At 39.2% G+C, this 15,209-nt stretch overlaps 1 protein-coding gene across 4 annotated transcripts in view; it reads left to right on the top strand.

Annotated features, from left to right (window-relative positions):
• Window positions 1–15,209, top strand: part of LOC117806990 (zeta-sarcoglycan-like) — a 56,882-nt gene that overhangs the window by 27,746 nt on the left and 13,927 nt on the right. For 2 of the 4 annotated variants that reach the window (XM_034676007.1, XM_034676010.1), the window contains 4 exons: window positions 85–195; window positions 6,383–6,470; window positions 9,828–9,950; window positions 10,385–10,457. In XM_034676007.1, coding sequence (XP_034531898.1) covers window positions 85–195; window positions 6,383–6,470; window positions 9,828–9,950; window positions 10,385–10,457 — 395 coding nt within the window. The remainder of the gene's footprint in view (window positions 1–84; window positions 196–6,382; window positions 6,471–9,827; window positions 9,951–10,384; window positions 10,458–15,209) is intronic. The other 2 variants (XM_034676009.1, XM_034676008.1) reach the window with 1 other exon arrangement.

Here is a 15,209-nt window from a genome sequence, read left to right as displayed (position 1 = left end):
AAGGTTCAAGTGTAAATGAGACCACAGACACTCAATATTGTGATCCTTTTAATACGCGTCACTAATGCGGGGCTCTTTTTGCAGAAGATTCCAGTTCTACCCGTGCTGAGCTGTCTGTCAAAGCTGACAGGAAGATTGATAGATAGACTCTTCTGTGTATTATTCCTCCTCACCCTGCGGGCTTCCTCTGTGCAGGTCTGTCTATCTATACATTCATCCATCTGCCTGTCAGCTTACACAGGTGGCACAGCATCCACACACCTGCATTTTTAATCCCGAAAGGGGTGACCTTAATATCAAATGTTTCAAATCGGCTTTACTCTTAAAATTTCAAGCATATGATGCCTCATAACACCTACGCCTACACCTGTGAAAGCCATGATACCGCCATTATTTCAGGAATGTGAAATTAGTCTGACACTTGAAAAGACACTCTATTGAAAGCAACAAGAAATGCTGTAATTTTAGGCTTAAATTATGAAAGCTCTTCTGGCAGGTAAAAAATTCAAGTGTTTGTGAAACCAAGTGTTTCAGCAGACATATGTTTGTCTTTTTGAACGATTAAATAATGCTTGTTCAAAGAAAACGTGTTGTCAGAGAGCTTTTTTGCAATTGTAGAGTAATGGCTGTTCATTGTTTGTTATAGGCATATGTGTCTACTTCCACTTTTTGCAAATTTGTAGCATCATTAGAAGTTTTAACTGACTATTTTTACCAAACATGACATGTAATAGTTGACAGTCCAAGCACACAATGGTTCTATTTTGATCAAAAGTTTAATAAAAGATTGAATGATCTAGTACAAATTAAGGCTGCCCAAAGCAGCTAGAATTCTAGTCGTTTAAATGAAAGTTTAAACTTTAGCTAGCTGAGTTGTCTAAAGGTAAGAAAACACTCACAACAGTCCATATTAGGGGTGGGGATTAATAAAATTGTATCAATGTCAATGCCATTGTCGATGCTGCTTATCAATTCAACTCCTTATCAATTCTCCTAACGATTCCTGAGTATTTTTTTAAGGGGAAAAAAAGTAGTTCTACACAGTCTTCCGCACCAAAAGGAACCATTTTATTTTTTCCAAAATTATGTCTGCACAAGACTGAATGTGAACATATTCAACTTGAACATACTGAACAATAGGTTGACCTCATTCTCAGCAGCATGAGTCCGGACGTGGCCCCTGGAGCCTGGAGGAAAAGACTTTGAATTTGGAGAGGAAAAACGGTTTTCCTCCAGGGGTCATTGCGGAGGTATTTTACCCACTCTCACATGGAACCCTTCTCCACTTCGACCCGACGCTAACCCAAAGCTTCTAGGCCGAGTCGACAAACACTTCAGCATATTTGAGGTATTTGCACCTAGGAGTTCTGCATCGCAGAGTTTGTGACGTAATGCAACGTACTGCGACATGACGTTGTGCTGGGAAATGAATCGTGAAGAAGAATCGATAACATTTGAGGTGTACAATTCCGATGGAATTGATCAATTGGAACCGGTTCTAAGTCGGATCGGTTTTTGATTCCCACCCCTAGTCCATATTGAGCACAATTTATTCAACTTGGCCAAACACTAGATCTCAGTCCTGCAGATAAACTGTTAAATTTATTTTACTGAGTGGGGTTAAGGACAGCAGAGCTAGCACCACCAGCCTTCAGTTGTCCTTATACGTCAACATACTGCGCAGTCAGTCATCTGTGCTTGTTTACATCCAGGTTGCAGAGCAGTAGACCATTAACTGGAGCTACAGCCGTGGCTAGTGGCAGGTGGCTGTGCTACAGCTTAGACACAACATGACTGGCATTTTGGGTGAACAGTGATCAAAATATTAAGAATTTGTTTTGCTAACTAGTAATTCTGGTGCCGTCTAGCAAGAGTGATGACTTTTAAACAACTTTTAAACAACAAAAAACATATTGATAATTTTACTTAGTGCTTTTAATGGAAAAACATGGAAATTTGTCTTAGATAGCCTGTTTTTGTTTTTCCTACAGTAATATAATAATGTCTGCTTGTTAAAGCTCCAGTAAGGAACTTTCAGTTTTTAATAATTTTGGTGCCTTGTCTATGTTGATTTATTTGTACATTTGAAATAAGGGTTTGGTTTTTTTTGTAAATAAAATTTCATCCTGCTTCCTTTAACAGTGAAATCTATCATGTATCAACAATCTTTCCCAGGAAAAATTTTAAAACAAAGATCATTTGGCAGTTTTTGCTGATCACTTCTTATGACACGCATCAGCTTTAGACATATGTATAACTTCATAGAAATAATAAATCGTCTTGCTGATGGTCTTGTTCACTTTTGCAGGTCATCAAGAACACTCAGTATTAATTTCAGTCTGTTTCACAAACAGCTGAAGTCCTCACAGGAGCTTTAGAAAACCACAGAGATCAAATTAGATATGATTAGCTTCATTTTTTTAACAGAGTTTATTCAAATGATTTTTTTTGTTTTTTTAAATTGATTCTTCGTTTGAATATCAATAAATGAGCACTGAGGCACAAATGTGTTTTTTTATATGAAGAACTACGGGAGCAGCTTTCACTCTTTAATCCTCTGCTTGAAGTAGTTCTGAGAAAAACAAAACATTAGCTGGTGTGTTCAGCCTGCAGTCCTGGCCTTTGATTTGAAGGCACATGGTTAAAGCCCACTGATGCAAACAGAAGGAGGACTTTAAAGGCAGCAGAAGACTTTGATTTCTGCTTATCTAAGGTCTCCATTTCTGTAGAAAGGTGACTGGAGTTTCTGTAACCTTGACTCTTATATCATCTGTGACGATTCTTCAGAGCTCAAAAATGTGACATCTCTACTTTCTCTGGATGTTTGTAGTGAGGATCTGTTGCTTAGTTAAACTAAAACCACATGAAAGCCTCCCTTGAAGCAGGAAAATGCTATATTCAGTTGGTTTGAATACGCTTTTTTCTTATTTAAAGGTTTGATAATGTTATTGGCAAAGAAGATTTGGCCCCTTGTGATAATCTCACAAATGTTTTCATATTTTTCACTTTGTAATCAAGTTAAAATGCATCTTTTCTTTCCATTAAACTCAGTCTCAGTCTGACGCACGTCTCTGTATGAGGCAACACAGTGCCCAGATAGTTTTTATTTTGATCAAATCTCTGCTCTTCAGACTGTTGGCTCTCCTTTTTGTCTCCGGGGACCCTGACTTATCTAAAAATAGCATCAGATGCAGGTGTATCTTTATTGGGGTGAAACTTCTCCCTCGCTCCGTCTCACCCACTTGCATCGGTGACGCATGACAAAGATGATTGTGAGCACCAGTGCTGATCTGAATTGCAGTCTGCTGATGCAACTGCAGCCATTCACTTGTTTCATTCGCACAGTTTTGAATTAAAGCTTTTTTTGGAGCGGCATCGGTGCCTTTAGAGATCTGAACACCCACTTTTCTAGAACCAATTTAATTAAACAAACAGTATTAAACTGGAATACAGGAGGCTTTTAATATTAAAAACTATAAAATAAGACAACAAAAATGTCCCAAAACAACCTGTACTCCATGTGCAAAGAGCCACCCTGCAGGATTTGCGGTTCTAAGAAGAAAATGAAGAGGTAACAAGCGTACCTTTTTAACATGTGACATGTTTGCTTCATTATTTTTCCTGTTCAGCTCAGAGTGAAAATGATCCACTGGCAGAACAATCAAATATAATTAAAATTTAAATAGATGTATGCAAATATGTGTTTGGGATTACAGTTAAAACCCCAAGCAGTGCCCCCTTTTCTCTGCCTTTACTTTGCTCTCAGGAAGACAGTACAATCACAGGCGCCGGCTTTGTTTTCAGCTTTTTCATCGGAGCAGTGGGCCATGCTCCTGCGTATGCCTCTGATGTTATTCATTGTATGCAGGGAAGCATCCTCTGCCTTACAGCAGCCATGGTAATTTCTCAGTCTGACGGGGCCCCGCTGCACCTTCAACAACGGGCTCCATTTATGTGCATTCGCTCTGATCTGCACTTGACCTTCCTCAACAGGCGCAGTGACTAAAAAGCCTTTCATGTGATCCCAAAGAAGTGTCGAGGAGAGCAACAGCGTCTCAGTCATGTCCCCTCAGGAAACAGCGCAAGACCTATAAACTCTATAAAGGGGGGATGCTTCAAATCGAGAACTGAAAATTGTCTTCGTGTCGGGTGTTTCCGAGAGGAACTTCTGTTCATGATGTGCATTCATATCCAGAGCGAGCAAACAGGGAATTAAAATGAACTGAATGACCTCTGCAGATCTACACATAGAAAAAAAACGTGGGATAATTTGCTTGAATTGGACAGCAATTTAGAAGAGCTTGAAGTTAATCAAACATATTTGACTGCAGCAGACCGTAGTTATTAGCTCAAATGTGATACTATAGCTGTGTCCCAATTCAGGGTATGCACAGCTTGGACGTACACATCACAGCAGCAAGACGAGGCTGTTTCATTTCAAAGGAGCCTTCAAATTGTCAGTTTCTTCCCAGTCCACAAAGTATGGATTGGGTGAGAAAGGTTCAAACTGTCTTCCTGTTTGGCGATTCCCAATGTGTTCAGCAAAGCCCAAAACGTACAGCCTCTGTGGAGCTCTTTTTGCATGTTTTCCACTGTGCAGAGGTAGCAATCCTATTAGCTACCAGTACAGTAGTCGAGCAAATGATTGTTGACTTTGGAAGCTGAGGTACAATCACACCGCCCATGACCAATTCTTTCTTTCACAATTATTTTTATTGATTTTGTAATTACAGTGCATGTAAGCATTGACAGTGTAAAAAAGTAGATATAAAGAGTGTGTGCACAAATGGCAGTATTTCAATACAACACAATACAACAGTTTTACTGGCCTTTTCATGACCATGACCCCACGCCCCTCCCACCCCAAACCTCACATTACTTACATAAGGCAAAAAAAACAAAAAAACAGACAGACCAAGTTAGGTAAAATAAATAAATGACCAAAAATAAAAAGTTAAACAGACATTAAGGCATTAAAGATAGACGCTCCCTCTCTCTCCCCTTTCTGTCCCCCTCTTCTTTCTATCTAAGTATTTGGTGAAGGGCTTCCAGGTCTTGTCAAATGAATTTCTTGATCCCACAAGTGAGAATCGGATCTTCTCAAGTTGAATTTGACTAAGGATCTCCCTGAGACAGCTGTTATGGGAAGGAGGGAGTGTGTGCTTCGACCCGATCAGGGTGAGGCGTCTAGCTAGCAGAGTCATAAAGGCTAAGACATGCCCTTTGGTCGCTGAGAGGTTGGGCACTCTAGAAAATGGGACTCCAAATAGGACAGTGAGTGGGTCAGGGAGAGGGACTGTATCAAATACTGTTCCCAGTGTGTCAAAAATTTGAGTCCAAAAACCTTGTAGTTGCGGGCAGGACCAGGACATATGGGAGTGATTAGCAGGTGAATTCTTGCATCTGTTACAAGTTTCGTCAGTGTCCGGGTAGATTTTAGCCAGTTGGGCATTTGTATAGTGTGCTCTGAAAATAACCTTACACTGCAAAAGAGCCTGGCCCATGACCAATTTAGTCACGCCAACCACCACCGCCGGTCACTTGTCTTGAATTGAGTAACACATTAAATTATATTTCCATGCTTTTTATACTCCTGTTTAAAGAACACAGTCTACTTTCAAGGTGTCAAAAGTGTGTCTTCTCCTCTGAATTTTATGGTACTTGAATTTGGCTGTGTTCTCTGTGTTCTGAGTTTTTTGACAGTAGAGGTAAAACCCTGCATGCAGTGTGAGCCTTGTCACCATGCAAACAGCAACACCACCATGTGCCATCACTCAAATGACAAAAAGCTATGAACCTCAAAATGCAAAACTGCCAGAAGCAGAACAAGTCCAGAGTTAAATAGTCTGCAGGGGGAAAAAAGGAGACACCTACACCTGTCAGCAATACAAAACACTTTTAGCTGAGCTACCACCATCCCCTGTCTCTGAAAACTCATCCTACTCTTCAACACTCATTGGATAATGTAGTTTTGATTTGATACATTGTAGTGTAATGTAGCTTAATGTAAGGGTTCATGGTCAGTAAGGTGTGCTTGGAATCCAGTGCAGCACTGATGCAGTTATACTGATTGTAGAGATTCACCAGAGACTTCCTCTAACAGCGCCTCTGTTTTGGGGATTCAATGAATAGATTTGGTTTAATATACCTCTCCATTTTAATATTTTCTGTTGGTATAAAAGTAATTTGTTTGAAGTACTGTTATGTTGTACCATGTTCCAAAATTTCAGTGATTACTAAAGGGAATACGCTTAGCCAAGATTCCCCCCTCCTGCTATAAGGATCCCAAAATAAGATTAAAGATCCAACTGTAACACTTTTTTTCCTCTTCTTTTCTCTCTACCTCTCTTTCTTACTCCTTCCCTATTCATACTTCCCCTAGGACAGCATGTTGGTCTTTCAGTCAGAAAAGAACGTAACGCTGAACGTCAGAAACGAACAAGGTCATCTGACTGGCCAGCTCACTGTGGGTAAGTCTGTAATCCTCTCTGTTTCCATTTTAAATGAATCAACTATCATTACCATTGATCGCAAAAGCTGATTGGTTGAACCATTGATGGTTCATAAAGAGCCACCATGATGTCATCCATTTAGTTATACAGTGCTGTTTTGAAGTCAGTATCACCATGTTGGTTTTATGGAGCCTGAAGTGATCAAATCTTGACAAACTCAAACACTAACTTCTCAAATGATCTTCTCTACGACCAAAGCTGATTCATCATCACCTAACTACACTGCTTTCTATTATTAAATTCAGCTTGTTCAACAATGTAGATTTGGTGAACGATGGATCGTGATTAAAACAAACCAGCTAACAGTAAATAACTGCTCTTTTCATCACTAGAGCTAGCTGTTCTCTGTGCTGGAAAAGTAAACAACAATCCTAACTCCCATGCCGGTCACAACAAATCATAGACTGTATAAATAATGGACATAGTATCCGTGATGTCACCCATCTGTTTTCTGAAGCAAATGCTGAAGTCAACCTAATGTCTATTGAGCTAGTGTGAGGCTTTCAGCCTCCTCACCAACAGCTAGAGTTTTCCCACCTGTCAATCAAGTCAGCTGTTCCTCTCATAATAGAAAACTCATGATCTTAATATCTTTGAAATTGCCGCATTATGAAAAAATTCACCCCCCTGTTCAGTGTGTGCCAATCTAGAAATGAGCTATCCAGGCTACACTCGTCTTTTGTACCAGGCTGTAAACATGTTTATTTCTGCTGTAAAGATCGGCTTTTTTTAATTGGTGTGTATGTGGTTTCTGGTACTTCCAGAGCCAGCCTCAAGCAGACACTCAAGAAACTGCAGTTTTTAACATGTCCACATTGGCTTCAATTCTCGCGGCTGGAGGTTGCCGCTTGCAACAAATACATGAATGTTCAAGAAACAATGAATGAGCTAACAAGATCGAAATTGTCAGAAGGAAGTGCACGCTTTTTCAACTAAATGATTAAATTTTGTCAACAAAATTATCAGTCAGGGAAACTAAGTCTTAATATTTTTATTATTGTAGACCCGAAATGTTGGTCAGATGTCGTATCTAAGCTGTAGTGCAACTAACCGCCACTAGCTGGGGTTGTAGCTAAGGAAAATGGCTACTGCCATCATGCTATGATGCTCTACTACCCTACCTACTACTACAAGCCTGGATAACAAATGGCATCTCATTGCAACTTGGCAGTTATTTGATCTAGAAAAAGGAGATACATTTGTATACAGTTGCTAGCTCTGCTAATGTTTGCAGACTAAGTGATCCTGTTCAGCCATATTGAATAAATTGTGCTCAAATTTGGACAGGTGTCTGAGTGTTTTTTTTACCCTTAGATTAGATGGTTAGTCAGAATTAAATTTCCCTTAAAACTAGTTGGAAATAAGTCAATTTGAAACATCCCTGCTTAGAGTAGATGCACATTACTGCAAATTAAAGCTCACAACAGTTTAAATAGCAGTAGAAACTTACTCATTGAAAAAGCTGGACTAGCTAGTGACAATCTGTTATAATATTTTTACATTATTTGGATTGAAAATGACCCAAAAAGTGAGCCACAACAAACACTGCTAGGATATTAAGTTTAGATGCATAAATTCAATGAGAGCTAGTGTTAGAGCTATAGTTATTTGAGTGTATGTGCCTTTAATTGTCTTGCTGCAGGTAATTGGTGCTGCTAAATGGGAACTACTGATCATGTGCGATGCAATGTGTGCTTTCATCTGAGCAGGACAAGGAGCAACATTATTTTCTAACCGTAGCTTTGTTTGGTTTTGTATAGTTTTGTCGCTTTTGTGGAACAATAAGTTAATAGCGATGAGAGAAGTGATTTTGTTTGTCTATATTTTTAATAAATTCTCAGTTTGTTTAATTTTGTACGGCATTCATTTCATTTTTTAGTAAACCTATTATACAACGCACAAGTCCTGCAGTAGTGGCAAAAGGTTTTTTCTAAAAGTTGCCACTACAGCTACAGCTAGCATACACCTAACAGCTCCTTCGCGCTCACCCCGCCGACTGAGCATAGCTACAAGTCTACAGATAAATAAATGTGTGAGATAATGTGCTACCCCTACATTTATTCTGAGTTGATAAATGAGCCATGGGAACAAACTTTCTTCAAACCAGGCTGTAAACTTGTTCAGTTCTGTTGTGGAGTTGGAATAAAACAAACACAAGTGGCCACTTAAGGAACTGCAGTATTTGGTACTTTGGATTTGGTGGCACCTTTAGACCCAGAGTTTTGCTCTTAATTATGTTATTATGTTCAACTGCTTGAAAAGTGATTTTAAATTAAGCTTTCCCTGATTGCTAATAGCATAATTTATCTATTAAAATAATGACTGTAATCAAGATAAGTGCAGCACTTCATCTTTAAATCCTCTTTGAATCCCATGATGTCTTTAAGAAAGACTGTAGTTTCTTCCAGACACTAACCTTTGCTGCACTTATTGAAAGGACAATGGATTCTTCTTATTATCATCAAGTTCAACCATCAGTCAGCCCAAATTACCAAAGTCATTTACATGATTAATGACCACTGGAAAGAAAATGACCTGCTTATTAACATTAATAGCTATTGATCTTAGCCAACATAAGTTGAGGGTTGATGCTGATTTGACAAGACTGGTGATATGACACACTTTGGTCGCGCTTGACCTTCCTCAGAAAATTAGCGCCCGCTTTTGTAGAAAGTGCGTTTTTGTCTGAAATGAGATGAAACTTGGCGAGAATAATTAAATTCCCCAGCAGCCCGTGGATTAATGAAACCGGGGGGAGGAGAGTGTGAGAAAGGCAGACGTTAAAAAGTTTCTGCATGCACATCTGGAAGAAAACACCAAAGTCTGGGAATTAATATTCTTCACCAGCGGAACAGATTACTGATTTGTCTCCATCCATTGTAAAAGCACCGCCGATCCAGCTTTGTTAGATGCCTTTCATTTGCAGAAGGAAGCACTCTGCACAGTTTTTCAGATTACTAATGGCCTCATACGCCCAGACTTAACTTCGAAAAGCTGATTTGCGAAGCAAGGAACACATGGAGCAATATTTTATTTGCCTGCATCATCTTCAAAAGGAACATTCTTGTTGAGCATCAATGACAGATGGAGAGTTTTAGGTAGAAATGTCTCCTTTTAATGCTTTTAGTTATCAAAACAAAATGTAATTTCAGTCATGGACAAACATGCATCAACTGTTGAGAAATCCAGTATACAAGGAAACATATAAAGAGTCTAAATTGAATCTCCAGCACTGGGCTTGAGTGCAGTTTGCAGTGTTTGTCGTTTTTGAAGCTCCAACATGGATGTTTCCCTCTCTTTGCTCTCGTTCTGCAGGACCTGAGGCTGTGGAGGCTCAGTGTAAGGGACTAGAGGTGCGAAGTAAAGACGGGGAGAGACTGCTGTTCACGGCCAACGAAGAGGAAGTCATCATGACCACTGAAAAGTTTACTGTCACAGGTAGAACGTGCTCTACTCTCATTACGCCTGATCATTGTTTAAAAGTCTTATCACTAAGATCATTTCAAGATTGTTTGACTTAACAAGATATTTAAGATGTCTTAAAACAAGTCCCTCTATCTTACTCAAATGTTAGTTGTTAAGTAAATTTATCTTAAATCAAGTGGGATAAGACAGTTTGACTAAAAATAAGACAATTTCACTTGGTAAGATTTTGAGTTTTTGCAGTGAAATAGCTTTTGAATTAATGTTAATATCAAATGAATACTTTCTCAAAATCCTGGGGTTGATCCTAAGCTCACTTGGAAGCAGGACGAGGTCCTCAGTCTAGGTATTTTATCCACCAGGTTTTATCAAAGCATGTATGTTTGGTTAACACATCCTTGGCTTAAATTTAGTGAACTTTTATGGTCCGTTGTTGTTTTTTCTTCCAGGCTCAGAAGGTGCTGTGTTTGGACACTCGGTGGAGACTCCCCTGATCCAGGCGAGAGCCTCTGAGGACCTGAAGTAAGTTCATATTCATTGACTTTACAGAATTTCATTAAAGCTTAATGTCACATGTTCATATCCTGTTCAATTTAAATGAGGATGATTTGAATGATGATGATGAATGTACTGCAGCATTTCAAAGTCTCTGCCTGAGCTGACAAAAAAAAAAAAAAAACACATGGCAGGCACCATCATTCACCAGTATCATTATTCTCCAGCACTCTGTTTAAAACTCCAGCATCTACTAGTTGGCTCGTTATCGCACAAATTAAAAACTAGATTTGACCATTATATTAATTTCACAGCCGAGGGATGAGCTAATCTGTTAGTCATTCTCTAAAGCAGTCTGGAATTGATTAAGCACAGAGAGAGTATGCAGAAAGTGGGTGAGGTTGAGCTGCTTATTAGACTCCCGTGAATGTGATCCCTATCTCCCTGCAGCCTGAGGCTCCGAGTGCGGCGTCGCTCCATTAGCGAGCTCTAACGAGTTTGGTTTGTTGTCCACCTTACTGGTCCTGAAGGGAGCGCTGGGATCAAAGTTGGCAGAAAAAGCTGTGTTCTGGCATCTTATTCCTCCAGAGTGAGAGGAATACTGATGAGGCTTGCTTTAAAGCAAGCACACACACACACACGCACGCACACACATGTGACTGGCACACACAGGCTTAGCTCAGAGGTGACCATCTGCAGTGTGCGCTCTCTTAATGAGACAAACAGGAGACGTTTAAGACACCAAATCTCCAACATGTTTGATTCCATTTGATTCAGATGTTCTTTCAATGCATATTTAATGAAAAATATTTAATTTCTAAAATTGTTGAAGTTAGATTCTGTTTGTTTGGTTTGCTTGACAGCATATTGGATCTGTTTGATTGGTTTAATTAAAACACCATGCATGTTCAAAAACCCATTATTTCTTCAGGCTCCTTCAAAATAAGTCTCAAATTGCTGCGAAATTCCTTCAATGAAGAATTATGAAATATTTCCAAACAAGCAGATGTACAAACTGCACTTTCAGGACTTGAAATAAACCCTCCTTTAATCTCAAACTAATTTATTTTCCAAATACTGAAAAAAAGAATTCAAAGAATTTTCATATTAATCGTACAGAACTATTAAAAAAAGGAGAAAACAGAATCACGTGGGCTGTTAATTACACAAATTCAAGCCCAACAACATGTTCTGTTGGTGTCATTTTTATTTTATTCGTTAAAGTGTGTTTTTTGCACTAATTGGGCTTTTGGCAAAGTAAACAAACTTCATAGCTTTGAAAACTTGTTCGAAAGCTTTTTAAAGCTGCTGTGAGGAACTTTTGTTTTGTATCGATTCTGGCGCCCCCATGTGGACAAAGTGATACCTCTAATCTCTTGTCCTATACATGCAAAAGTAGTGTTTTCAACAAAAGCCTCATCCTGTTGTCTTTTAACAGTAAGCTTTATCAGGGAATGTGATTATTTTCCATGAAAACAGTCGAATAAAGGCTGTTTCTGAAGCGAGATGTCCATCATCTGGTTTGACACCTACCCCCTCAGGGCGGTTTCAGGCATTAAAAATTACAACAGAGAAGGTGCCAGTGTTGCTGCTGATGGACTTGTTTGCTATTGAAGGTCATAAAGAGGCATCAGTATCATTTTCAGTCTGTTTCTCAGCCAGTTTAAAACTCCTTACAGGGCCTTTAACTACTTCAACTGATACAAAATGACCTGCAGGCTAGCTGAATAGCGTGTGCCACATATCATTATGTTGTCATTCAGTTGGAGTCAAAAAAAAAGTCATAGCTGTACAAACTTTCATGCAGCCACAGGTGGAGTGAGGAGAGCTGTGTAGCTCTGATGGAGAGAGGTTAGATCTGTCAAAAGTGTGTTTAATTTAAATTTTACTAAATTCATGTAATGCAGATGTTATCAGATTAATCATGAATTTTCATACCTGTGACATTGATATCAGTCGAGACAATCACTGTTATCAGTAATCAGAATAGTTTTTGCCTTTTGGGGCACTGGTGGCCTAGCGGTCTAAGCGCCCCACATACAGAGGCTATGGTCCTCGTTGTAGGGGTCGCCGGTTCGATTCCAGGCCGGTCGACCATTTCCTGGATGTCTTCCCCCGCTCTCTACTCCCCACATTTCCTGTCTCTCTTCAGCTGTCCTATCAAATAAAGGCAAAAAGCCAAAAATATAACTTAATAAAATCAAATGATAATAATAATAATTTTTTTTGCCTTTATTGAGCAGCCCCAATCTCTGCAGAGTTCAGAACTTCAAAGTTAAATTTGTTACATTACATTCATTAATAATTCAATTCTAAAAAAGTAAGCCTTTAACAAACTAGGCCAGCATTAAAAAGCCAAAAATGTTCCCGAACAAAATTCAACACTTTTGTTAAAATAGAATTAATAGAATTAAATTGTGATCAAAGCTCAGAGGGAAAACATACATAGCAGAAAACTATTCTAAAATGTAGGACCTAATAACAGAAGCTGAAAATGTTATTGTTTCCGTTTATTTCTCTGGTTCTGCTATCTTAAGATCATGAGAACATTTATTCTACTTTTGTATATTAATTATAATGTTGATCAGGGACCGGGAGGCGCATGCCAGCGTGCTCGAAAAGCAACAGCTGTGGTTCCTGATATTGGGGTGGCACATCCCAAAATATTGGTAGAGGATGAAGGGAAGTAACAGTAAAAGTTAAACCAACCAAGGGAAACAGGAAAGGAACCAAGTATAGCCCCAATTAAAAGGGTTTATTTATAAAAGTAGAGTCAAATGAACGACTTAAAACAAGCTTCTGTTTAAAACAGTAACAAAAAAGAAGCTGATCTTTCAGAAAGTTACAAAACCCAAACACTGTTAACTGAAATGATATAAAACTAAAAACAAACAACTAATGTTAAGTCCTTGAGGGAAAACACCGTCCTACCACTGAACGAGCGAGCACTAGTCAGGAAAACGTCCAAGCCCACTGGCGATGGCTGCTTCTTCTCTCCTGCTTAAGTACTCTGCTGCTGATTGCCAAAGGTACAGGTTTGCCCAACCACCTGCTGCATGCAGTGAGACCTAGAGCAACACCCAGACAAAAACACAACACAAACTACAGAACGTAACAATGTGAATGTCAGATCAGGTATTATTACAGATTAAAGCTGGGGTTGGTAGTCAGATTTAGATACCCTTTTTGTTATACTGGTTAAAATGATCTTTATGTCCCGATGGCAATCAATACATAATGTGTTCTTAAAAAAGAGTGAAAAAAAGGCAGCTATCTACAGCTGGAGAAAACCTGGGAAAACACCAACCAATCACCATCATTAGGGTCCAATTTATGAAACCAATCAAATCCCGTCCTGCTGTTCTGCCCGCCTCCTGCACGTTTGTTTGTGTTTTTAACTTTCACTGTGATAATGTTTTGGTGTTTTCTTACCGCTGAGTGAGACATGAGTTGACGTAGTGCAAAACACAAACGATGTGTTGAGGACCGGTTTTGAATCAGTCACGATCATATGGTCGCGAATCAGCAGCACTCATGCATGTGAGTGGGGGCGTTGTTTTGGAGGAGCTCAGAGGGGAGGGGTTAGACAGAGTCCTGAGGAAATGCTACATTCAAATTCATGCTAGATTTCCATGACTACCAACCCTAGCTTTAAAACAACACTTTACCTGAATCACTGTCCTCCACAACTGCTCTGGCAGAGACACTTCAGGTGGAAATCATTTGTAATCAAATGAACAACAGGCCGTTTATCTCAAGAAGCTGTCCTCTTGTTTACTGGAAGATAAAGATAAAGATTATCCTCTTGAGATCTGAAAACTGAAACCACATCAGGCTCTTTTTTCATTCTAAAACCAGACACTACATTATGAGCCAGAACAAGAGTGATGATTGATTGCATGTGTAATTCCAATTTATTATCTAATGTGAGGACATAATGCTGGGTAATTAAAGCGACAGTATCCAAAAAGACTGACTCTTAACTTAAAAGTGGAAGTCTGAAACACTGACATCCCCATGTTATATTAAAATGTGGTCTGCTTGTTTTAATGTTCTCCCCACAGCTGGTTAAAACACTGAAATTAACACGCTCCAAATCAGACTTGAGTTTGTTTTGTAACTCTGTTGGAGATGAATGTGGCTGGAGGCGATATGATTTCAGGTTCACTGTCCTTCTGCACAATTGTCCATCTGTGCGTCACACTCTCGTGAACAAGATATTTCAAGAATGCCTGGAGGGCATGTTTTCTAATTTGGCAACACTCAACATTCACTTGGACTTATGGATGAAATGATTGGAGTGTGGTGGTTCAGAATCGGGTCACTGTCATCTTTCATAACGCATGTTTGGCAAACACTTCTGATTCATGTGCTAATTTTCACAGTATTTACCAAGGATGTCTCGTAGGATTAAACGCTTAAGTGATGTGTTGAACAAAAGGTCAAAGGTCAGTGTGACATCATAATGTGCTGACAAAATACTTCTTAAACCATGACTCTTATCCCAATCTTCAGAGCAAGATATCTCAGGAAACTCTGCAGAAAGTATCTCCATATATGGTGCAAACGTCGACTTGAACCCAATAATTAACTGGTGGAAGTTTCGATTGTCACAGGTCAACGTCCTGTGATACTACGGGTGGGAATTGATAAGATTTTGCCAATGTCAATGCCATTGTCGATTCTGCTTATCAATCCAATTCCTTATCAATTCTCCTACCAATTCCTGAGTATTTTTTTGAGCGGAAAAAAAGTAGTTCTACACAGTCCTCAGCACAA

The sequence above is a fragment of the Notolabrus celidotus genome, chromosome 23, assembly GCF_009762535.1.
Source record: "Notolabrus celidotus isolate fNotCel1 chromosome 23, fNotCel1.pri, whole genome shotgun sequence".
Classification (NCBI taxonomy): domain Eukaryota; kingdom Metazoa; phylum Chordata; class Actinopteri; order Labriformes; family Labridae; genus Notolabrus; species Notolabrus celidotus.
Note: the sequence above shows the minus strand (reverse complement) of the source record. Positions and strands in the feature narration are given on the sequence as shown.